General features: G+C 42.3%; 1 protein-coding gene across 2 annotated transcripts in view; it reads right to left on the reverse strand.

Annotated features, from left to right (window-relative positions):
* Positions 1–6,357: 6,357 nt before the first annotated feature.
* Positions 6,358–25,990, reverse strand: part of LOC118387012 (potassium channel subfamily K member 2-like) — a 53,672-nt gene continuing 34,039 nt past the window's right edge. For both annotated transcript variants that reach the window (XM_035775097.2, XM_035775096.2), the window contains exons 5-7: positions 22,568–22,787; positions 22,147–22,286; positions 6,358–10,913 (exon numbers count right to left, since the gene is read on the reverse strand). In XM_035775097.2, the coding sequence (XP_035630990.1) occupies positions 10,563–10,913; positions 22,147–22,286; positions 22,568–22,787 (711 nt within the window). In that variant the 3' untranslated portion in view covers positions 6,358–10,562. The remainder of the gene's footprint in view (positions 10,914–22,146; positions 22,287–22,567; positions 22,788–25,990) is intronic.

Below are 25,990 nucleotides of genomic sequence, written 5' to 3' on the forward strand. Positions count from 1 at the left end.
TCTCCTTCATCTACACTGATTGAAGTGGATTTAACAAGGGACATCAATAAGGGATCTTAGCTTTCACCCGGATTCACCTGGTCAGTCACCTGCTCAATAGAAAGAGCGACTGTTCTTAATGTTTTTATACTCAGTGTAGATGCATTATTTATTATAAAGGACCCCCCCCCTCCTCCAGCACTCCCAACTCAAACATCATCCCGAGGCTATGCATAGGCCTAGTCTGTCTGTCTGTCTGTCTGTCTGTCTGTCTTTCTGTATGTCTGTCAGGGGAATATAGCTTCCCCTCGCACGTCTGGTGCTGCAGATATAAAACATTACCCAAGCTCTCAGCCCTAATGAACTGTTTCTATAGCAACCACCATGCTGTCTCCTGCATCTCTCAGACACAGAGAATTGCTAAAAGGGTCGTTCCACCTCAAAAAAATCCACCATCCTCCCCCCCGAGTATTATTTCTTCATCCTATGTAATGCATACCCAGAGATTTGGTGATCCCCCCCGTGAAGATGAATTAGTCACTGAAGTTGTCCCATCCTATATCCTGGCTGCCAGTTCCTGATCTTTGATAACATCATGTGAAGAGTTGCTTGAAGCGTGACAAGAATGATGGATGGAGGAATACAACAGTGCTGAGGCAGAGGGCTCGTAGAGAAGTTGACTGGTTACTATTTTTATCTTAGTGTGGTGAGCTTTCTGGCTCCCAGTTGCTGTGGCTCACCCAAGTGGGTGATTCACAGAGTGGAAGAGGAACAGTCCAGTGGCTATATGACTCAGGCTGATTCCCAGACTTGCCCTCTACAAGGTCACCAGCAGACTCCATCGCCATCATTTACCATCCTCTGACCAGCTCCATCCGCTCAAGTCATAAACTGACCCTCTCCATCTGCAGAGGATGTCGCTTTCAAAGACTTGGCCTCTATTGGTTGACCTTCTGTCATGATATTCTGCTTGTTTGTTGTTTTGTTGTTGCAAGTTGGATGTTAAATACTATATTTGTTGAATATTATATAAATGCTATAAATTAAAATGGCCAACTTGGCTGTGATCAATTAGCTTAATTTCTCAGAGATCTCATTATATTTCAATAAAACGATCTTGCAGGAATGCTAATCGTAATAATAGTAATAATGATTTCAGAAACAATCTGAGATGGTGTGTGTCATGGCTTGCTGAAATGACATGGAACGACCCAAAAATGAAAAGTCACTTGTGGAAATTTTGGAGGAACAGAGCAGTTAATAAAGATGACATCAAAACACAAACAAGATACTGAATGAACCACATTAATTAACCATGTGGATATGCCCGGAAGACAGAGTTAATTAAACAATGGCTCCAGTATAGTGCTGTAATGTAGGGGCCACAATGCGGTATAACATCTCATAACATGTATCTGATTCCTAAAATAACACCCTGACACCAGCCCATGTTTTATCTAGCCACCCAGTAGGTGGGCTTGGGCAGAGAGAAGGTCAGAGGACTATTCATCCTCTCAGCATGGGAGGGGACCCCACAGCCCCATGGACACCCTGTCACAGGCAACATAAAGGTCAAACAGTCAAACATACCACTTGTCCCCTGCAGCGGAAGAGTAGCCATGTTCAACGTTACAGTGCCTTCAGAAAGTATTCACACCCCTTGAATGTTTCCACATTTTGTTTTGTTACAGCTTGAATTTAAAATGTTACATTTAGATGTTTTGTCACCGGCCTGCACACAATACCCCATAATGTCAAAGTAAAATAATGTTTAAGTATTTTTTAAATATTTTAAATTAAAAATTCAAAGCTGAAATGTCTTGAGTGATAACTATTCAACCCGTTGGTTATGGCAAGCCTAAATAAGTTCAGAAGTAAACATTTTCTTAACAAGTCACATAATAGGCTGCGTGGACTCACTCTGTTTGCAATAATAGCGTTGAACATGATTTTTGAATGACTACCTTATTTCGATACCCCACACATACAATTCACTGTAACGGTCCCTCTGTCGAGCAGTCATTTTCAAACACAGGATCAAACACAAAGACCAGGGAGGTTTTCCACTGCCTCATAAATATTTAGAAAAGCAGACATTGAATATCCCCTTGAGCATGGTGAAGTTATTAATTACACTTTGGATGGTGTATCAATACACCAAGTCACAACAAATATACAGGCATCATTCCTAACTCAGTTGCCGGAAACAAAGGAAACCGCTCAGGGATTTCACCATGAAGCCAATGGTGACTTTAAAACAGTTACAGAGTTTAATGGCTGTGATAGGAGAAAACTGAGGATGGATCAACAACATTGTAGTTATTCCACAATACTAACCTAATTTAGAGAGTGAAAAGATGGAAGGCTGTACAGAATAAAAAAATATTGCAAAACATGCATCTTGTTTGCAACAAGGCACTAAAGTAATACTGCAAAAAATGTAGCAAGGCAATAACTGTTTTGTCTTGAATATAACATGTTATGTTTGGGGCATATCCAATACAGCACATTACTGAGTACCACTCTTTCAAACATAGTGGGGGCTGCATTATGTTATGGGTATGCTTGTAATCGTTAAGGACTGGGGAGTTTTTTAGGATATGAAAGAAACGGAATGGAGCTAAGCACAAGCAAAATCCTGGTTCAGTCTGCTTTCCACCAGACACTACTTTCCATAATTCACCTTTCAGCACGACAATAACCTAAAACACAAGGCCACATCCACACTGGAATTGCTTACCAAGAAGACAGTGAATGTTCCTGAGTGGCCGAGTTACAGTTTTGACTTCAATCTACTTGAAAATCTATGTCAAGACCTGAAAATGGTCGTCTAGCAGTGATTAACAACCAATTTGACAGAACTTGAAGAATTTTGAAAAGAATAATGGCCAAATGTTGCACAATCCAGGTGTGGAAATCTCTTAGAGACTTACCCAGAAAGACTCACAGCTCTAATTGCTGCCAAAGGTGCTTCTGCAAAGAATTGACTCAGGGTTGTGAATATTTACCTAAATGACATATTTCTGTATTTCATTTTCAATACATTTGCAAAAACTTCTAAAAACCTGTTTTCACTTTGTCATTATGGGGTATTATGTGTAGATGGGTGAAAAAAAAGATTGAATCCATTTTGAATTCAGGCTGTCACACAATAAAAGCAGTATGTCAAGCAGTATGAACACTTTCTGAAGGCACTGAGTGTACAAACAATTATGGACACCTTTCTAATATTGAGTTGCACCCCTGTTTTGCCCTCAGAACAGCATCAATTCATTGGGGCATGAAGTCTACAAGGTGTGGAAAGCGTTCCACAGGGATGCTGTCCCATGTTGACTCCAATGCTTCCCACAGTTGTGTCAAGTTGGCTGGATGTCCTTTGGGTGTGAAAAACCCAGCAGCGTTGCAGTTCTTGACACAAACCGGTGCACCTGGCACCTACTACCATACCCCGCTCAAAGGCACTTAAATCTTGTCTTGCCCCGTCCTCTGAATGGTACACACACAATCCATGTCTCCGTTGTCGCAAGGCTTGAAAATCCTTCTTTAACCTGTCTCCCCCCCTTCAGCTACACTTATTGAAGTGGTTTTAACAAGTGACATCAATAATGGATCATAGCTTTCACCTGGATTCACCTGGTCAGTCTACTTCATGGAAAGAGCAGGTGTCCTTAATGTTTTGTACACACATTGTACATGTCTGAGAAAAATGTTGTTAATGTCACGCCTTGGTCTTAGTATTTTGTGTTTTCTTTAATTATTTGTTCAGGCCAGGGTGTGACAGGGGTTTATTGTGTTGTCGTATTGTTTTTTTTGTAGGCATTGGGATTGTGGCTGATTAGGGGTGTGTCTAGCATAGGCTTGGCTGCCTGAGGCGGTTCTCAATCAGAGTCAGGTGATTCTCGTTGTCTCTGATTGGGAACCATATTTAGGTAGCCTGGGTTTCACTGTGTATTTTGTGGGTGATTGTTCCTGTCTCTGTGTTAGTTATTTCACCAGACAGGCTGTATAGGTTTTCACGTTCCATTTGTTGTTTTGTAATATTTATAAGTTATTTCATGTATCGCTTTTCTTCATTAAAGAACATGAGTAACCACCACGCTGCATTTTGGTCCGCTTCTCCTTCAACAGACGAACGCCATTACAGTTAACAAGTCCAAATGTGCCTTTTTGAAGAATTGTGTTTTGTCCTGTTTCCAGAAAGCTGGTATCACAGTGGTTGGTTGAATAGGGCTCTTTAAGGACACAGTAAATCGTTTTTTAACCACACCACAAGTCTTAATAACACATTTTCAAACCACTAGTTTTTATTGATCTTTAAAAAAGTGTGATGTACCTTTTGCTGCATCAGTTTTACTGTTCCTTTATTGTTGTGTTACTGTTGTTCTCAGCAGTTATTTATTAGATTAGCAGTTTCAAACTCTGGTCTGTGAGATAAAAATTAATCAAGCCGTGTTTTTCCCCTCCATTTGAGCTGCTGTGACCATTAACTGAATCTTGAGGCTATTGTCTGTAGAGGATGAAAGCAGGGTGACAGTGACAGTCAGAGGTTTTCTCAGAATCAAAAATGTCTCTTCCTCTCATTTCTTAGAAGTGGAAACAGTTTGAGTGGCCTAAAGCTACCTCACAAAGACCATTGATGAGAACATAAAACCGATACTCTCCATTTCACGAGATGCTCTGTTGCTTGTGCTATACATGCATTTTCCTAACGAGGCAGTTTGGCAATAGCAAGTGTCACAGTGCTAGCATTTCTCGTACATTGCCTCCTCTGGGTTTGGAAGCATTGGCTGGGAAATGCTTTAAATTAATGAACAGCATCTAGCTTAGCAGAGGCTTGTCTCATGACTAAAGGAGGTAAAAGTTAAAGAACAAAATCCAAGTGTACAATAATGAACAGAATAATAATGTTTTAAAAGACTGTCAGTGATGTAGAAATCAAATCAAACCCTCCTCTATGTCCCCCCCACACACGCACACACACAACCACACACACAGCTCTAGCATCTCTCAATCTAACACCAGCTTGTCTTGACTCGTCCTCAGATGATCCCTGTCTGACTGAGCCTGACACATCCTTTTCAGTCAGAGTACAAACGCATTAAGAACTCAGTCAATCACTCAATCCTTCAATCAGTCATTCAATCAAGTCCAGACAGGAAATAAAGGCTTGGTTCGTGTGTGCATTGTCATGTAGTGAGGTATGTCAAGTATGTAGGTCATTGTAAAATACAGGTAACTGCCAAAAAGAATGGAAACACTTGAGTAATTGAGGGTTCTGGCGGCTCTGTTGTGGTGTGGGTGTATTTTCCTGGCATGGTTTAGGTCTACTCAACCCCTTAGAGGGCAAGGTAAACGACAGTAAATACACAGCCATTCTGAAACATCTCTGCTCTTTCCATGAAGTAGAAACATCTCAAGGATAATCAACAGAAACAAGATGCACCTTAGTTCAATTTCGAGTCTCATAGCAAATGGTTTGAATAGTTACATCATGTACAGTATATAAGGTATTTCTGTTTTTATTTTTAATACATTTGTATACTGTACAGTAAGGCAGCTGAGGTTGAGCATCTGTGTCTGATTATACCTGTCTCTGTGGACAGGGCCAGGGCGAACATCTCAAGTTTTCTGCTAATGCAATGTTCTTTTTTTCACTGTTCTGATGCAATGATTGGATGATTAGGCTCTGTACACTGTACCTGTGAGGTCACATAGAACATGTTCTCCCGCCTCACACACTTGTGATTCAGAAACCCAAACCTTTCATTAGATAATAATTACATCATCTTACTGAGGATTGCCTTCCCCACTCACAATGATATCTGAGGGAGACTTAAAGCATCTAGCAGTTTGGTCAAAGCTACAGTAGGGTCTATGTTCTTCTGCATTTTGAGGCACAGACATTTTCAGAAAGGATTTATACAGAACAAAGGACAACCAGCTGGGGTTAGAATCACAAGCATGAGTTATTGCATTTACAACTGACATTACTTAATGCCATCTAGCAATCTGCAATAACAACCTTTTATGTATTGTATGGTATCTGGTCAAGGTCTAGAGACTGAAAGCTTGGTACAGTATACTGTCAGTCTGTACATTTTATTTGGTCATATTGAGTTTCCTTTTCCTGTTAATTGCAATCTTCTGGCTCAGAGTGTTGCTTTCTGTGCAGGAACAAAGCATTGACCTTGAGAGTACTTTATATAAAAATACTTTAAGGTTGCTGAAGAATTCACACACAGACGTTGACACATTTCATGATAAATGGAAAAATTGTCGTCCAAACCTCTTATTGGAAGCAAAGCACAGCTGGGCATATATATGCATTTACAAACACTGGAAGTAGTGAATAAATGAACATGCAACATGGTGTTATATACACATCCCCGTTTATTAGAAATAAATGAAAGAACTAACTGTTCTTTTCTCTTGATATACGTTGTAATCATCGAGACAACTTGAATGCTTCTGGGCACACACATCACAATGTTAGATCATGAGCATGTTTACATTCATAATGACTCTCAATATCCATTTCTGTAAAAAAGGCTGAGGAAAATTCAAAATGCTTGAGTCTGGACATTGATGCAAACCACAGACGTGATTATGACGTGTCTTTACCCTTGAAAAATTATGTGACACTACCAAGATCCTTCAGGGGGGGATGGAAAATGATTAGTGATGATCACATATACTACACGTATGCGAGCATGCACGCACACACACACACACACACACACACACACACACACACACACACACACACACACACACACACACACACACACACACACACACACACACACACACACACACACACACACACACACACACACACACACACACACACACACACACACACACACTCTCTCTCTCTCTCTCTCTCTGAGTCCCCCTGTGGGCTGTAGATATGCTTATATAACGTGATGCGCTAGTTTTTCTCTGGTGGTGACAGGACTCCTTACAGTGCCTGTCCATCATACAACAGCCCGGGCAGAAGTCGTACGAGTGAACTCCCATGGGCCTCTGCTCTGAGCTGTGTGAGCATTCTCCCTCATTACCACACTGATAATGGACTGTCCCAATACTGATAAATAGCTTTCTACTGTATCCTCGTCTCCTTGTTCGTCATGATCACTTGATTTGATAGGATATGGCAGATTATAGCTATGGGGGAAACCTATGCAGTCATTTGACATCAGGAGTCATAAAGGAAAGCTAAGGAGACAAGAAAAATACACCATTTAAGAGTATTAGGACACTTCTTGACACTTCTTGGAAATAGGACAAACCTGTCATTGGATGTCTTTCCCCCCCAGTAACACATGATTCACTTTTATACTGTACTGTACACATAAAATAGTGCCGTGATGGCAATGATGCCTGCTCAGATTTGTACTGTAAATAAACATTTGTTTCTCCAACATGCTCTCACAGTTTCACGTCAGAATGAGATGTTCATCCATGTTACTCAAACGTCAAAATTCAAAATAGTTCCAAACGTCAAATTTCAAAGTGTTTAAAGGTTATGTTTAGGCATTAACTCTGAAGGGTTAAGGTAAGGGTTAAGGTTTCGGGTAGGTTTCAAATTAAAATCTACAAAACTACTTTCTATCTCTGGATTCTAATATGCAACCTTTGGCACTGGAAGCAGATGGATGAAAGAGATTTCTGTTTTTTAAGCCTATACCAAATCTCAAAAACAACTTTCTATTGCTGGATTCAAACATGCAACCGTTAGCACTAGAGGCAGCTGCTTACACCCATCCGCCATCCCCGTCCCCAATACCCTAGCAAAACCAACAACTATTTGATGGTTACAGCCCTCACTCTTGCCCCTAATGCTCGGTTTCCATGGCATCTCCCGAAATCTGCAGACATGGGCTCCCGAGTGGTGCAGCACTCCAAGGCACTGCATCTCAGTGCTAGTAGGTGTCACTATAGACACCCTGTTTTGAATCCAGGCTGTATTACAACTGGCTGTGATTGGGAGTTCCATAGGGCGGTGCACAATTGGCCCAGCGTCATCTGGGTTTGGCTGGTGTAGGAAGTCATTGTAAATAAGAATTTGTTCTTAACTGACTTGCCTAGTTCAATAAAGGTTAAATAAAATAAATGGATGGATTTCAAATACTGATTTGTATCACAGGTGACCTGGCTGCTTTCTCACCATTCAAACATTCATACGTTCAGTTAACAACCATTAATTACCCTTTTCACAATTGAAAGTTAAATGTAAACCTGTTTCTTGATGAAAGGGGCATTTGTAAGACACTTTGTTTTGTATTGTATGATGCACATGAGAAGTACATGCATGATGTTTTGGCAACATATGACATTAAATACGTGATTGGAAATAAGAAAGCACAGAATAAATTATACATTCAAGTAACAATCCAAGTCATTTTTTCATTGCGTCTCCCCTCATTGAAGTAACAATCCAAGTCATTTTTTCATTGCGTCTCCCCTCATTGAAGTAACAATCCAAGTCATTTTTTCATTGCGTCTCCCCTCATTGAAGTAACAATCCAAGTCATTTTTTCATTGCGTCTCCCCTCATTGAAGTAACAATCCAAGTCATTTTTTCATTGAGTCTCCCCTCATTGAAGTAACAATCCAAGTCATTTTTTTCATTGAGTCTCCCCTCAGCCTTATAACACATTGCATAACCAAGCCCATAAATAACCATGCCAATAACCATGCCCATTACCCACACACCCAATCAAAATAAACAGTGAGTAAAATGCATAAAATGGGCCTGATTTGTATAAGAAAATACAATATATGTATGTCCCAAATATATTTCTATCCAACATGATGAATAGCCTGTCAGAGGAGAGAAGCCGGATTAAACCTTGAGGCTACCAAGCTATTTCCCTAATCTGCCTTCTACATCCACCACCCATTGAGAAGTATTCATCACTATGGAACTCCATGATATAAACCCTGTCTTCCTCAAGCATTGCTTAGATACCATACTGTTATTCACAGGTGGACACAGGAAGAGTTTTTTTTTATGAGTATTCTGTTTAACCCCAGAAATAGTGATGTGCAGACCAAGTGAGGGACTTAATGACGAAAGCATTAGCCAAAACGTCTGTGTTTAACACCCCCTCTCCCTCCCCCTGCTGCATTAAGAAAACCAACCAAAGATGGCAAAAGAAGAATCTTAGAGTCTTTGTACTATGTGTGCAGATCACTTCTGCTTTTGATGGATTTAACATTGAGATAAATACATATCTTACCTTACTATTTCCACATGAATGGATGAGTTGTTGGGACACAGAGTTACTAAAGGCAACCATAGAGGTGAATGTTTGACATGCTTCTGTTGGACCATTTCTCTCTTTGATAAATGGTGTCTACGTTTGTCTATGAGTGGGAGGAGAGGAGGAGGGATGAAGAGGAGAGGAACAGGAGGAGTAGGAGGAAGAGAGTGACATTCTATCAGTAATGCGCCTGAATGACAAAGTCACCATTGCAGGCAGGGGACAATGGGACAGTAACAGGGACAAAATGGTTGACACACACAGACAGACAGAGGTCAGAAATATCCCAGTCAGTCCAGCTCCAATCGGAAATATGCTTGTATGCTCTGTCTTCTGTTAAATCTCCACTTCAAAAGGTCAAAGTTCATATCCTTCCATGCACCTTCTCTTTGTTACTTGATGTGTTGCTGTGTTCTCTAAAAGACGCATAAATAATGTACAAATATTCTCAAGGATTGCTTAAGTAAGAATTAAGACTTGATAACGACCCAAATAGATAAGACTCAGTCCAACATGCACCGGCAATCCAAAACACTGTTCAAAGTGTTCCATTATTTAAGGCACTAGGAATATTCCTTAGGTAAAAAGCTGCATGTCCATCTTGAAGGTAAAAAAAATGATCCAAACATTCTGCTTTAAAACTGTAAGCTGTGTTATTACTGAAAGCAAGGCATCAAATAAATGCTGCCCTAGTAGTCTGAATACAGGAACCATACAAAAGAGACACAATCTTGAAAATACATCAACTGCATGCTCCGTAAGTTAGGTGATGATTGTTGCCTCCTGGTGAGAACCTAACACTTGTTGGGTAAAAGGCCTTAGAGAAAGTTTCATCTTGGATGATACAGTGTTGGACAGTGAAGAACCTCTTCATCTGATGCAGACTTCAGAGCCTCTCTGTGTTTTCAGGTGGAGTGGGAGCATTAACGCGTGTCTCTCCACAAGCTCCATCAATTAGTGTGTGTGTGTGTGTGTGTGTGTGTATTTGTGTGTGATGATCGATCTACTGTAAGTGATGATCGACCAGTGTCTCTCTCCCTCACAGCACTCAATCGATTACTGCACAGCCTAGTGTGTGTATGCATCTCATCACCTTTGACGAACATGTGTGTGTGCATGGTTGTATGTCTGAAAACTCACCTACAGTATGCCTGAGATCTCAGCTTGAAGTGTCTGTCTCTCCAACCAGCCTCTTAACCAATGAGCACAAGTGTGAGCATGAACACACAAGCGTGTGTGTGTGTGTTAGTCTCACTTAATGATCTCCACTGATGACCATAAATGTGTCTCACCTCCATGTTCCATCCACAACCACTAGAGGCTCTCTATGATGGCTACCTCAGCGTAGTCCGGACTGAGTCCGTTCAGGTAGAGTCCACTGCCATTGCGGGCCAGGGCTCCAGGGACAGGAGTGAGGGAAAGAGCCAGGTTGGGGTAGGCCTCCCTCTCATCCCCTGGCCCCAGGTTCACAGACAGCGTCCTCCTGCCCGGGGTCATCTCCTGGGTGATGGGGTTGAGGCCCAGCTCTGAGGACAGTCGACGCTTAATGGAGGCGGCACGCTCAAACTTGTTCGAGATGTCTACGCTCAGGCGACGCCGTGTCTCCTTGAACTCAGCCGACACGTTTGCCGTCCACTCTGCTGCATGGATCCGGAACTCCCCTACCTACAGAAAGAAAGAGAGAAAGAGATAGAGAGGGAGGAGACTTTCCCCCAGATTCATCAAGAATTCCTGATGTATTTGACCTATTCAAATACTCTTTATATACACAGTACCAGTCAAAAGTTTGGACATACCTACTCATTCAAAGGTTTTCTAGAATGTAGAATAGTGAAAACATCAAAATTATGAAATGAAACATATGGAATCAGGTAGTAACCAAAAAAGTGTTAAACAAATCAAAATACATTTTACATTCTTCAAAGTAGCCACCCCTTTTCTTGATGACAGCTTTGCACACTCTTGGCATTCTTTCTTTCACTCTGTGGTCCAACTCATCCCAAACTATCTCAATTGGGTTTAGGTCGGGTAATTGTGGAGGCCAGGTCATCTGATGCAGCACTCCATCACTCTCCTTCTTGGTAAAATAGCCCTTACACAGTGTGTTGGGTCATTATCCTGTTGAAAAACAAATGATAGTCCCACTAAACACAAACCAGATGGGATGGCGTATCGCTGCAGAATGCTGTGGTAGCCATGCTGGTTAAGTGTGCCTTGAATTCTAAATAAATCACCGACAGTGTCACCAGCAAAGCACCCCACACCATCACAACTCCTCCTTCATGCTTCACAGTGGGAACCACACATGCGGTCACAAAGACACAGAGTTTGGAACCAAAAATCTCAAATTTGGACTCATCAGATCAAAGGACAGATTTCCACCCGTCGAATGTCCATTGCTCATGTTTCTTGGCCCAAGCAAGTCGCTTCTTATTATTGGTGTCCTTTAGTAGTGGTTTCTTTGCAGGAATTCGACCATAAAGGCCTGATTCCCTCAGTCTCCTTTGAACAATTAATGTTGAGATGTGTCTGTTACTTCAACTCTGTGAAGCATTTATTTGGGCTGCAATTTCTGAGGCTGGTAACTATAAAGAACTTGTCCTTTGCAGCAGAGGTAACTCTGGGTCTTCCTTTCCTGTGGCGGTCCTCATGAGAGCCAGTTTAATCATAGCGCTTGACGGTTGTTGCGACTGCACTTGAAGAAACTTTAAAAGTTCTTGACATTTTCTGGATATATTGACCTTCATGTCTTAAAGTAACGACGGACTGTCGTTTCTCTGTTTATTTGAGCTGTTCTTGCCGTAATATGTACTGGAACTTTTACCAAATAGAGCTATCTTCTGTATACCACCCCTACCTTGTCACAACACAACTGATTGGCTCAAACGCATTAAGGAAAGAAATTCCACAAATTAGCAAGGCACACCTGTTAATTTAAATGCATTCCAGATGACTACCCCATGAAGCTGTTAGAGAGAATGCCAAGAGTGTGCAAAGCTGTTATCAAGGCAAAGAGTGGCTACTTTGAAGAATCACAAATATAAAATATATTTTGATGGGATTAACACTTCTTTGGTCCTACATGATTCCTTATGTGTTATTTCATAGTGTTGATGTCTTCACTATTAATCAACAATGTAGAAAATGGTAAAAATAAAGAAAAATCCTGGAATGAGTAGGTGTGTCCAAACTTTTGACTGGTACTGTATATATATATATCACAGGAGGTTGGTGGCATCTTTAATTGTGGAGGACAGGCTTGAGGTAATGGCTGGAGGGGAATTAGTCAAATCAAATCAAATGTAATTATTTCACATGCGCCGAATACAACAGGTCGACCTTACAGTGAAATGCTTACTTACGAACCCCTAACCAACAATGTAGTTTAAAAAAAATACAGATAAGAATAAGAGATAAAAGTAACAAGTAACTAAAGAGCAGCAGTGAAATAACAACAGCGAGACTATATACAGGGGGGGTACCGATACACAGAGAATGTGCGAGGGCACCGGTTATGTGAGGTAGTATGTACATGTAGGTAGAGTTATTAAAGTGACTATGCAAAGATGACAACAGAAAGTAGCAGTGGTGTAAAGAGGGGGTAAGGGGGGCTGGGTAGCCATTTGACTAGATGTTCAGGAGTCTTGGCTTGGGGGTAGAAGCTGTTTAGAAGCATCTTGGACCTAGACATGGCGCTCCGCTACCACTTGCTGTGCGGTAGCAGAGAGAACAGTCTATGACTAGGGTGGCTGGAGTCTTTGACTATTTGTAGGGCCTTCCTCTGACACCGCCTGGTATAGAGGTCCTGGATGGCAGGAAACTTGGCCCCAGTGATGTACTGGGCTGTTCGCACTACCCTCTTGTCATGACGTTGGCCTGGGGGTAGGTTTATGACAGTCATAAATACCTCTTCCCCCCTTTTTCCTCTGTCTACCCTACTGATGTGACATTTGAAAACCCCTTGGTTAACATAGAGATTCTGGGAACATCAGAAGGTGAGGGGAAATGAACTATATTCTGGTAATCCAACCAATTGAACATATCCCTTCCTATATAAAGCCTTGACTACAAAATAACCTCCTGCTCCAAGTACGTGAGGTCTGCAGTCTCTGCGTTAAAAGGACTAACATGTCAACTACAGAACTAAGCCAACCTCAGCGTGAGCTTTGGTTGCGAATGGTATGAACTTTGAACTCTTATTCACTACAGAAGTGATACCTCCTAGCCGTTGAGTTAGCAACAGCAGCTGCAAACACGGCCTTCCATCTACCACCAACCTACCGAAGCGCAACTCAGAGTAAATATTTATTGCATTTCCCTTTTCCAAATGGGCGGTCATTTAGAATGCATAAAATACTGTATTTACGAAAGCACAGCTTCTTCCTTTGGTCCTCAGTCTTCCCGCTCTTTCACTCAAACCCAGACCTTTTCTTTTGTGTAACCAGCTGTCATATCTGTTCCGCCCCGCTAGGGACGTTTTCCCTTTATGACGTCATTTGTAATCAAGGTATGATTCATTCTTTGTATATGTAATTCTGTGTGATTAGTTAGGTATTTAGTAAATAAATAATTAAACCCAATTTTGTATTGCTGATTCAAGTTGTTAGGCAGGGTTCGTGAAGATAACCAAGAATTTACAACTTTCAGATGAGACTGAATTACGGTGACAATTAATATTGACTGCTATTGCCCGCAGCACATGTCCTGGTAATCCGTCTGGCCCTGCGGCCTTGTGAATGTTGACCTGTTTAATGGTCTTACTCACATTGACTGCGGAGAGCGTGATAACACAGTCTTCCGGAACAGCTGGTGCTCTCATGCATGTGTTTAGCTCGTCTGGTAGGCTCATGTCACTGGGCAGCTCTTGGCTGTGCTTCTCCTTGTAGTCTGTAATGGGTTGCAAGCCCTGCCACATCCGACGACCGTCAGAGCCGGTGTAGTACGATTTGATCTTAGTCCTGTATTGGCGCTTTGCCTGTTTGATGGTTCGTTGGAGGGCATAGTGGGATTTCTTATAAGCTTCTGGGTTAGAGTCCCGCTCCTTGAAAGCGGCAGCTCTAGCCTTTAGCTCAGTGAAGATGCTGCCTGTTATCCATGGCTTCTGGTTGGGGTATGTACGAACGGTCATTGTGGGGACGACATCATCGATGCACTTATTGATGAAGCCAATGACTGATGTGGTGTACTCCTCAAAGCCATCGAAGGAATCCCGGAACATATTCCAGTCTGTGCTAGCAAAACTGTCCTGTAGCTTAGCATCTGTTTCATCTGACCACGTTTTTATTGATCTAGTCACTGGTGCTTCCTACTTAAAAATAACAAAACAGGAATCAGGAGGACAGAGTTATGGTCAGATTTGCCAAATGGAGGGTGAGGGAGAGCTTTGTATGCGTCTCTGTGTGTGGCGTGTAGGTGGTCCATTTTTCCTCTGGTTGCACATTTAACATGCTGATAGAAATGTAGTTTTCTTGTTTGCGGTTTCTTGTTTGCTTATGGCGGAATACAGCTCATTCAATGCTGTCTTAGCAATAGCTCAAGAATACATAGACCGAAGCCCCTTGTCTTACCAGACACCGCTGTTCTATCCTGCCGGTACATCATATAACCAGCCAGTTGTATGTTGATGTTGTCGTCATTCAGCCACGACTCCATGAAGCATAAGATGTTACAGTTTTGAGAGTCTCGTTGGTAGTTTCATCTTCCCCGTAAACTCTGTGATTTTATTGTCCAAAGATTGCATGTTTGTTAGCAGAATAGAGGGAAGTGGGGGTTAATTTGATCGCCTGCGAATTCTCAGAAGGCAGCCGGACCATTGGCCCCTCTTTCTCCGCCTCCTCTTCACGCAGATCACGGGGATCGGGGCCTGTTCCCGAGGAAGCAGCGTATTCTTCAAGTCGTGCTCGTCAGAGTCGTGAAAGGAAAAAGAGGATTCTGCTAGTCCGTGGTCAATAATCGCAGTCCTGATGTCTAGAAGTTTTTTTCGCTCATAAGAGATGGTTGCGGCAACATTATGTACAAAATAAGTTTAAAAAATAAGTTATAAACAACGCAAATAAGCAAGTAAGTAAAACGTCTTAATCCTGAGCCATATTTGATACCGTTAGTGTAACGGTTTGATACCGTTAGTGTAACACATGGTTTGATGCCATTCCATTTGCTCTTGTTATGAGCCGTTCTCACCTCAGCAGCCTCCACTGATACATCCTTTTGACAAAAGGAACCAATGGCCTTTTCCCCTTTGAATGAAGTTTCTACCCAGAACTATCCATTCACTACATGAGAACGTGCTTTATAAGATGCAATGGGATGCAGGGCATTTTCATGGTTACAGAGAGGAAGAGAAAAGGAGAGTGGGGAAAAATGGAAGAAGAGGGGATGAAGTTATTGATTCTTTTCATAAAATATAGCATGCATACCTCTAGGGTATTTTCTTACACAATAAGCTGAGATGAGCTGTCTTGGGCTACTGGATCGAAGACCCCCAAGCTAAGATTTGTGAGTCTGCATGTGTGCTCTTCTGCTTCCCTCCCCCTCTTCATCTTTTGTCCACATTTCCATTCCTCCCTCTCTTCCCACTCTTACCCTCTCATTTTCACTTCTCCGCCACGTACTCTCTTGTTCTCTCACTGTCTCCCTCGCTCTCAGTAATAGGTTTCTATGTAAAACTCAGGTCTGCATCATAGGGCTCACACTCACACTCCTAATGATGCACAATCCTAAGTATTCACACGGCAGTCACACATATCTCTCCCTTTGTAATGGGATTAACTTTTATATCAGGAGGAGGTTTGTGCCTGTCAGCGTTCATTTGTCTGTCTGTCTGTCTGTCTGTCTGTCTGTCTGTCTGTCTGTCTGTCTGTCTGTCTGTCTGTCTGTCTGTGTGTGTTTGTGTGTGAGACAGAGCGGTAAGATGTTTTTCACACTCAACAGTTACCTGTGTGTATCAAGAATTGTCCACCACCCAAAGGACATCCAGCCAACTAGACACAACTGTGGGAAGGATTGGAGTCCATATGGGCCAGCATCCCTGTAGAATGCTTTCAACACCTTGTCATCTAGGGGTAGGCAGCCCCATTTCATGTTTTTGTCCTGGAACACCAGGTGTGTTGAATTTAGATAATCACTGATAAATTAACTCAGTTGGTCAGGTGTGGTCCCTAGTTGGACCAAAATCCTGCAGTATCTACGGCACTCAAGGAACACGGTTACCTGCCACTGTTATAGTCCATGCCCTGACGAATTAAGGCTGTTTTGAGGGCATAAGGAGACGCAACACAATATTAGCAAGGCGTTCCTAATGTTTTGTACAGTCAGTGTAAAATGGTTAAGAAGATATACTGTACATCTGATTGAAAAGGTTGGTTTATTTTTAAGTGATCCGTTTTAGGTCGGTGTTGAATATGCAAGGTCGTGGTCGAATACTCTAGCAAACACTTTGCCTCACCCTGTTTGGGGATTTGATATATGGTCACAACATGTTGTGCTGTGATTGGGTGAATTCACAGCTCCATTCCAGCTAACAATTCTAGGGAGAGAAAACGTTTTTGTAATGTACCCCTATTGTTTGAGAGTCCAGTTTTCCGTTAGTATGGGGAACATTGTATGTTAGCAAAAACCTTTGGATGTTTTGGTGTTAAAGTTAGCAGAACATTGCCTTAATGTCAAGCAGAACTTCTCTATAACGTGGTTACAATGTTCTCAGAATATACAACATGAATCTTCTAGATACGTTTTATGGGACGTTGCAAGAACATTCGTGTCCAGTTTTCTGAGGGTTAGGAGAATATTCCATCAACGTCCCACCAACCTCTTGGTACACAGTCTTCAGATCTTGTTGCCATGCCACCATGTCTGTGTCACTTTTGAGTTCATTTGACTATTCTACTACTGATGTTCTACCAACACATTGACTGTAGTACTTGTAGAAATGTCTACAAGGCCCTCCCTTCGGCAATCTGATCACGACTCCATTTTGCTCCTCGCTTCTTATAGGCAGAAATTTAAACAGGAAGTACCTGTGCTAAGGTCTATTCAATGCTGGTCTGACCAATCAAAATCCATGCTTCAAGATTGTATTGATCACATGGACTGGGATATGTTCCTTGTAGCCTCTGAGAATAACATTGACGAATACACGGATACGGTGACTGAGTTCATCAGGAAGTGTATAGGATATGTTGTACCCACGTTGACTATTAAAACCTACCCAAACCAGAAATCATGGACAGATGGCAGCATTCTCGTAAAACTGAAAGCGCGAAGTACAGAGACAAAGTGGAGTCGCAATTCAATGGCTCAGACACAAGACGTGTGGCAGGGTCTACAGACAATCACGGACTACAAAGGGAAAATCAGCCACATCGTGGACACTGACGTCAAGCTAAATACCTTCTTCGCCCGCTTTCAGGATAACACAGTGCAACTGATGCCGCCCGCTACCAAGGACTGTGGGCTCTCCGTGGCCGATGTGAGTGAGTCATTTAAGCATGTTAACCCTCGCAAGGCTTCCACCCCAGACTATCAGCATTCATCATTCAACACCATAGTACCCTCCAAGCTCATCATTAAGCTCGGGGGCCCTGGGTATGAACCCGTCCCTGTGCAGGGTAGCCTAGTGGTTAGAACATTGGACTAGTAACCGGAAGGTTGTAAGTTCAAATCCCTCAGCTGACAAGGTACAAATCTGTCGTTCTGCCCCTGAATAGACAGTTAACCTACTGTTAGGCCCTCATTGAAAATAAGAATTTGTTCTTAACTGACTTGCCTAGTTAAATAAAGGTAAAATAAAAACTCAAATAAAAACTGCGTCCTGCACTTCCTGACGGGCTGCGCCCAGGTGGTGAAGGTAGCAAACAACAACTCCACTTCTCTGATCCTCAACTCGGGGGTCCCACAAGGGTGCATGCTCAGCCCCCTCCTGTACTCCTTGTTCACTCACTGTGGGGCCACACATACCTCCAACTCAATCATCAATATTGGAGACCACACAACAGTAGTAGGCCTGATTACCAACGAGACAGTGGTGCCGGGAATATAACCTCTCACTCAATGTTAACAAAACAAGGGAGCTGATCATGGACTTCAGGAAACAACAGAGGGAGCACGCCCCTATCCACATTGACAGGACCGCAGTGGAGAAGGTGGAAGTTCCTCTGCGTACACATCACTGACGATCTGAAATGGTGCACCCACACAGACGGCGCAACGGTGCCTCTTCAACCTCAGGAAGCTGAATTTGTCTTGGTCCCTAAAACCCACAGTTGAGAGCATCTTATCGGGCTGTATCACTGCCTGGTACCTCAACTGCAGGGCTCTCCAGAGGGTGGTGCAGTTTGCCCAACACATCACTGGGGACAAACTACCTGCCCTCCAGGACACTCCAGCACCCGGTGTCACAGGAAGGCCAAAAAGATCATCAGGGACATTAACCAACCAAGTCATAGCCTGTTCACCCCGTTATCATCCAGAAGACAGGTGCATCAAAGCTGAGACTGAAAAACAGCTTCTATCTCAAGGCCATCAGACTGTTAAATAGCCATCACTAGCCAGCCTCCACCCGGTTACGCAACCCTGCACCTTAGAGGCTGCTGCCCTATATACATAGAAATCACTGGTCACTTTAATAATGGAACCATAGTAACTTTAATGATGCTTCAATAATGTTTACATACTGCTTTACTCATCTCATGTATATACTGTATTCTATTCTACTGTATTTTAGATCATTGCTCGATCTAATATTTATACATTCTTTTACTTTTAGATTTGTGTGTATTATTGAGAATTGTTAGATACTACTGCAATGTTGGAGCATTTAGCTACACCCACAATAACATTAGATAAATATGTGAATGTGACCAACAAAATTTGATTTGATTTGACACATGAATGTTCCTGCAACATTTACATTTAAAGCATCTAGAACATTAATAGAGAATGGTGCCGAAAGAGATGGCTGCCGTTTTACGACCCCGTAACCAATTGTGCTATTGTGTATGTTTTTTTGCGTTATATGTCAATGATTTTGTACATAACGTTTCTGCCACTGTGTCTTATGACCGAAAAGAGCTACTGGATATCAGGACAGTGATTACTCACCCCGTACTGGAGGAATAGTTTTTCTTCAACGAGACAGACGGGAAGGATTTATTTCAGACACCCAACAAGACCCTAATCACCGTCATTCATCGGAGAAAGATACAGAGGCATCGTGGACGAAGGTCAGGGTCCCTTGTAAGGATCTGTCGCCGAGAGGGTAATCTGCCTAAACCATCAGTCCTATTAGCCAACGTACAATCTATCGATAATAAAATAGACGTACTACGATCACATACATTCTACCAACGGGCCATAAAAAACTGTAATATCTTGTGTTTCACCGAGTCGTGGCTGAACGAAGACATGAATAACATACAGCAGCCTCTGGTAAGACGGGGTGACAGTCTATGTGTATTTGTCAACTACAGCTGGTGTACAAATTCTAAGGATGTCTTGAAGTAGAGTATCTCATCATAAACTGTAGACCACACTATTTACCAAGAGAATTTTAATCTGTATTTTTCATAGCTGGCTATGTACCACCACTAACCAATGCTGGAACTAGAACCACACTCAATGAGCTGTATATGGCCAAAAGCAAACAGGAAAATTCCTCATCCAGAGGTGGTGCTCCTATTTGCCGGGGACTTTAATGCAGGGAAACTCAAATCCATTTTACGTCATTTCTACCAGCATGTTAATGTGCAACCAGAGGGGAAAAAAACTTTAGACCACCTTTACTCCACACACAGAGACGGGTACAAAGCTCTCCCTCACCCTCCATTTGACAAATCTGACCATAATTCTATCCTCCTGATTCCTGCTTACAAGCAAAAACTAAAGCAGGAAGCACCAGTGACTCGGTCAATAAGAAAGTCGTCAGATGAAGCAGATGCTAAGCTACACAACTATTTTGCTAGCACAGACTGGGATATGTTCCGGAATTCTTCCGATGGCATTGAAGGCTACACCACATCATTCACTGGCTTCATCAATAAGTACATTGATGACGTCGTCCCCACAGTAACCGTACGTACATACCCCAACCAGAAGCCATGGATTACAGGCAACATCCGCACTGAGCTAAAGGGTAGAGCTGCCGCATTCAAGGAGCGGGACTCTAACCCGGAAGCTTGTAAAAAATCTCACTATTCCCTCCGACGAACCAACAAACAGGCAAAGCGTCAATACAGGACTAAGATTGAATCGTACTACAATGGCTTCATTGCTCGTCGGATGTGGCAGGGCTTGCAAACTATTACAGATAACAACTATTACAGAGCTGCCCAGTGACACGTGCCCACCAGACGAGCTAAACTACTTCTATGCTTGCTTCGAGGCAAGTCTCACTGAAATATGCATGAGAGCATCAGCTGTTCCAGACGACTGTGTGATCACGCTATCCGTAGCTGATGTGAGTAAGACCTTTAAACAGGTCAACATTCACAAGGCCGCAGTGTCAGACGGATTACCAGGACGTGTACTCCGAGCATGCGCTGACCAACTGACAAGTGTCTTGTACTCCCTGTTCACTCATGACTGCATGGCCTGGCATGACTCCAACACCATCATCAAGTTTGCTGATGACACAACAGTGGCCTGATCACCAACAACGATGAGACGGCCTATAGGGAGGAGATCAGAGACCTGGCTGCGTGGTGCCAGGACAACAACCTCTCCCTCAACGTGATCAAGACAAAGGAGATAATTGTGGACTACAGGAAAAGGAGGACCGAGCACGCCCCCCTTTCTCATCAACGGGGCTGCAGTGGAGCAGGTTGAGAGCTTCAAGTTCCTTGGTGTCCACATCACCAACAAACTATCATGGTCCAAACACTAAGACAGTTGTGAAGATGGCACGACAAAGCCTATTCCCCCTCATGAGACTAAAAATATTTGGCATGGGTCCCCAGATCCTCAAAAGTTCTACAGCTGCACCATTGAGAGCATCATGACTGGTTGCATCACTGCTTGATATGGCAACTGCTCTGCTTCCGACCGCAAGGCACTACAGAGGGTAGTGTGTACGACCCGGTACATCACTGAAGCCAAGCTTCCTGCCATCCAGGATCTCTACACCAGGCGGTGTCAGAGGAAGGCCCTAAAAATGATCTCCAGCCACCCTAGTCGTAGACTGTTCTCTCTGCTACCGCACGGCAAGCAGTAACAGAGCGCCAAGTCTAGCTCCAAGATACCTCTTAACAGCTTCCACTCCCAAGCCATAAGACTCCTGAACAGCTAATCAAAGGGCTACCCAGACCCCTATTTTTCGCTGCTGCTACTCTACCTACATGTACATATTACCTCAATTACCTTGACTAACTGGTGCCCCCGCACATTGACTCTGTACCGGTTCCCCCTGTATACAGCCTCGCTATTGTTATTTTTACTGCTGCTCTCTAATGATTTGTTATTTTTATTTTCTATTTTTTACTTATCCAACAATGCTTTAAGATGTTTTTAAGGGCTTGTAAGTAAGCATTTCACAGTAAGGCCTACACCTGTTGTATTCGGCGCATGTGACAAATAAAATTGATTTGATTAATACCTTATGTTCTGAGAACATTTGACATAAATAAAAGGGTCTCTGGAAACATTCCTTGCACATCATGGAAACATGTCTGTGAAATGACCTAATGAGACTTAAGGAAATGTTCTCTAAAGTTCTGGGAACGTTTGTTCTTAGATGTGATCTTCCCATCTTGGTTCCCTTCCACATTTCAACATGCAGTGATTACCACTGTACCACAGATACTTATGGTATAGGATACCTATAGTATCGCTTCTGAAAATATCTATAGGAAGTATCTGTGACTGTGTATTGTGGTTTGGTGCAGTGATTTACACACACATCACGTACCTCCTCCTTGGTTTTCTTGGAGATGACTCTGAACCAGTCACCTATCATACTGAGCACGGCAGCAAAGTAGGCTAGACCAATCAGGATCCAGAACCACACCACAGGCTTGTAGTAGTCCAGATACTCTATCTCAGAACCACCTATTGGGAGGAGACAGACACATATTTAATAAAGACTACACAAGCTTTTAGTGATATCACACCTCTAGCCAGAGAGCAGAAAGAGAGAGAAAGAGAGAGAGGCTATGTCACACAGAGTAGTGATTATTGATCTTCTATTGTGAAGAAGGGTACAGCAATCCCGTTTTGTCTCAGCAGATTAAGCACACGTGTGATTTCAAACAAACTCTTTCTAAGACACAGAAGGCGGGATAGCAGAGGAAGAACATACAACATAGTCAGAAAAGACAGCTCTTAAATACCCTTTTCAAGACCTTTTTCACCGGCCACAAAGTCACCGAAGCCGATGGTGGTGAGGGTGATGACCACAAAGTAGATGGACTCCAGCGTGCTCCAGCCCTCTATGTGTTTAAAGATGACCGCCGGCAACGCCACGAAGAGGACACAGCCAAACAGGATGAAGATCACGGTGGAGATCACCCTGATCTTTGTCTGGCTTACTTTCCACTTTTGAGGGAGAGACTGGGAGGCAGGGTAGAACAAATGAATAAAGAGATGGATAAAGATATGAATAAATAAACATGGCAATGGAACATGGGAAGACTGCAGAGGTTTGAAAGAGGGCCAACAAACAGGGAGCGGGGAAGAGGTGAAGAGGATACTAACAAAACAGTTGGATTATGATGGTGCTGCAGTGTATGTGTATGTGTATGTGTTTGTGTGAACATATTTTTTATACATTTAAAAAAGAAAAGGGCATATCTGTATCTACAGTCTGTTTTGAATGGCTGTATCTATTATGTCTGCGGGTGTCAGTATTGTGCAATTTGATTTCGGCATATTTTCTTTTAAATCAGCAGACGTCAACACTTAAGGTCTAAAAACAATCCTCAAATGAAAGATGCGTGACATAATTAGGTAAGGAATTTAACATTTGAAAATCATTATAAAAACATCCAGGGCCTATTTTAACAAACCGAATGCAGTTCTTTAAATAGCCTGCCCCATATTTACTAAATATGTTGAACATGTTTTCAGTCCACATTGTTCTTATTGCATTGCTTCAGTATGGAAATACATTGTTAAACATGGGCTATAGCCTTCACGCTGATATAGGGGCGAGGCCTACTGTAATTATCAGTTTGGACATAGACATGCCAAATGTCGTCAACAGGCATGATTCAATTCACTAGGCTATTGATGAAAAAAGACAATGTAGAATTCTTATCAAATTCTAATAAAATGAAACAACTTGTTTTAAATAGGCTGTGTCTAAATACAGTAACAGGCAGAAACAGGTAGTAACAGGCACCATAATTGCTTCCCATGGGCATATAATACAGACAAGGCAACTTAGACTATGGAGGGTTTTATGCACATCCCAACTTTTCAAAGGAGCTGCATGGACAAAAATAATGTCAAATATAAAGAAAGAGCGGGAATGTCTGTTCACTCGTGATATTTGAATAAAATATTGGTTATAGGCTATTGATTAGGCAAAATCGATGCCATAACCAATTGCGTTACCGCAAAGACCAGCTTTTGGTGAGTCTTAATATCACCAGTAGCACTGCTTGAAATTGGCACATGTATCTAAGGACACAGCTCAAATATTTCCGCCCTTCCCACCTCAGCTCAAACGAGCTGATATAAGACAGGTAAATTACCATCCCTGGCGACAGGGCTGGAAAATAGCAAAGCTCTGGCTTTTACATGTCGAAATGACCAAGGAGCGTGTATATGACACGAGCACCGCCTTAACGCCAGCCGAAAATAGAGCCCTCAGTCTTTAACAAGGGCTTTCTCTAGTCACTTCACAATGACATGTGTCATTTCCTTGTGTTGGCCTTTTTCCTGGAATATATGTCCAGTGTTTTTTGAATGTCACACACTCAGTGGGTCGGCCTATGAGATTTTCTCATGTTCTTACAGATCAAGTCATGCTGTGCTCCATTGTATGCCATCAGGCTATACATTTTTATTTTATTTTTGAACCTTTATTTAAGTAGGCAAGTAAGCTAAGAACAAATTCTTATTTACAATGACGGCCTACCCCGGCCAAACCCGGACAGTAATGACACCTCTTGCACTGAGATGCAGTGGAACACTGTGCTCTTACATCAGTAGGCTACATTGCAACACAAACAGCACAATCGCCGGACAAAGTTGAATTAATTCAACTGTCTGTAGCACTAGCAAAACTTCTTAATACACTGAAGTGTACACTCCACGATAGAGTCCTTGGCCTTGTCCTTCCCGAGACAGTGGGTTACACAAGAATGAGAACAGGGACACTGGGACTGAAACCTAAAGAAGGGTCATCCTCAGATCAGCTCATCAGTGATGTGTTCCGCTGTGTTTTTCAGCACACAGCAGCTCGAGCCCAGAGAGAGAGAGAGGTCAGAGTCAGGACTGAATCCAGCCTCGGACCCTGACAATAAATATTGATACGGAGGGATTAATGATGATGAATAGACCAAAGCCGCTTGCCAAGCATAATATATATTTCACAGGTCAGCCATTTTTAAAACCCCTCAAGAGTCGATTGACGTGCCCACGCGTCACGTGATATAATTCTAAAACATTGAATAGCTCCTGTGCATTTATGAGACTTACTGTTTCTCAGGGGGCAGCTGGTAGTTTAGCGGTTAAGAGGGTTGGGCCAGTAACTGGAAAATCGCTGGTTTGAATCCTAAGCCAACTAGGTGAAAAATCTGCTGATGTGCCCTTGACCAGGGCACTTAACCCTAGTCGCTCTGGATAAGATCGTATGTCAAATGTAAAAAATGACTTGCAGTGGCTGTAGCTCAAGCCCCTCTTTCTGCCTATTCCATAACATTGGCTTGTGAAAAAGGATCTGGACAAAGGAATTGTCTGTAAAACTCAAACCGTTTAAGCTAGCAACTCATACTAGCCCATCTTCAAAGAGGAGAATCTCACAAACTCCCACACGCTTTGGTATGTGGTACGCGTCCACGTACTAATTTCAAAGATCTCTTCTCACAAAACTGACTGTCCAGACTGAGCTACAATCTAATAAGTCACCAACATCGAAAGGTAAGACTTTAAAAAACATTAGAACTCACTTGTTTGCCATTCGACACACACAAGCATTAGGGGAGTTGTTAGAATGTGACCCAGTACCACACTGTAAAAACGTCACAAAAGTGAATAGGGTGTAAAAAGTGCCAAATCATAAAACTTAAATTAATAGCCTGGGTGTTAATTTGCTTGAATCACTGAACAACACAGGCACATAATAGAGACAGGCATCTATTTCCTTAATGCAAGCAGCTTTTGCTGATTTTAATTCTCTTCCAGCATTTTAATAAATGTCTTAATTTCCTGCACTAATATGTTATCATTTACACACTGTGTCATGTTTCTTTTGTCTTAGTATGCCTCTATTTTGGAGAAGAAAAAAAAACTTTATTATTATAATTATTCTCCACTTTGACTGTGCATTTTCGGTAGTTTTTACCTTTGCCAGTAGAGGGCGATCAGACAATATCTGGAAGTCTGTTGTGGACTATTTTTGTGCTTATCAGTTAGCTGTAAGCAGCCAATGGCGAGCAGATTCTTTACTGAATTATGTAATGTAACAAATCAAACATTAAACTTCGTAAAGAATTCATGGTAACCTCGTTAACAATTCATTTAGACTCAGCGTTTACGTGATGAAAGTCGTGCCCTTGCCCTATTTGAGACTGTGTTCAATTGAAGTT

This window comes from Oncorhynchus keta, chromosome 8 (assembly GCF_023373465.1).
Source record: "Oncorhynchus keta strain PuntledgeMale-10-30-2019 chromosome 8, Oket_V2, whole genome shotgun sequence".
Taxonomy (NCBI): domain Eukaryota; kingdom Metazoa; phylum Chordata; class Actinopteri; order Salmoniformes; family Salmonidae; genus Oncorhynchus; species Oncorhynchus keta.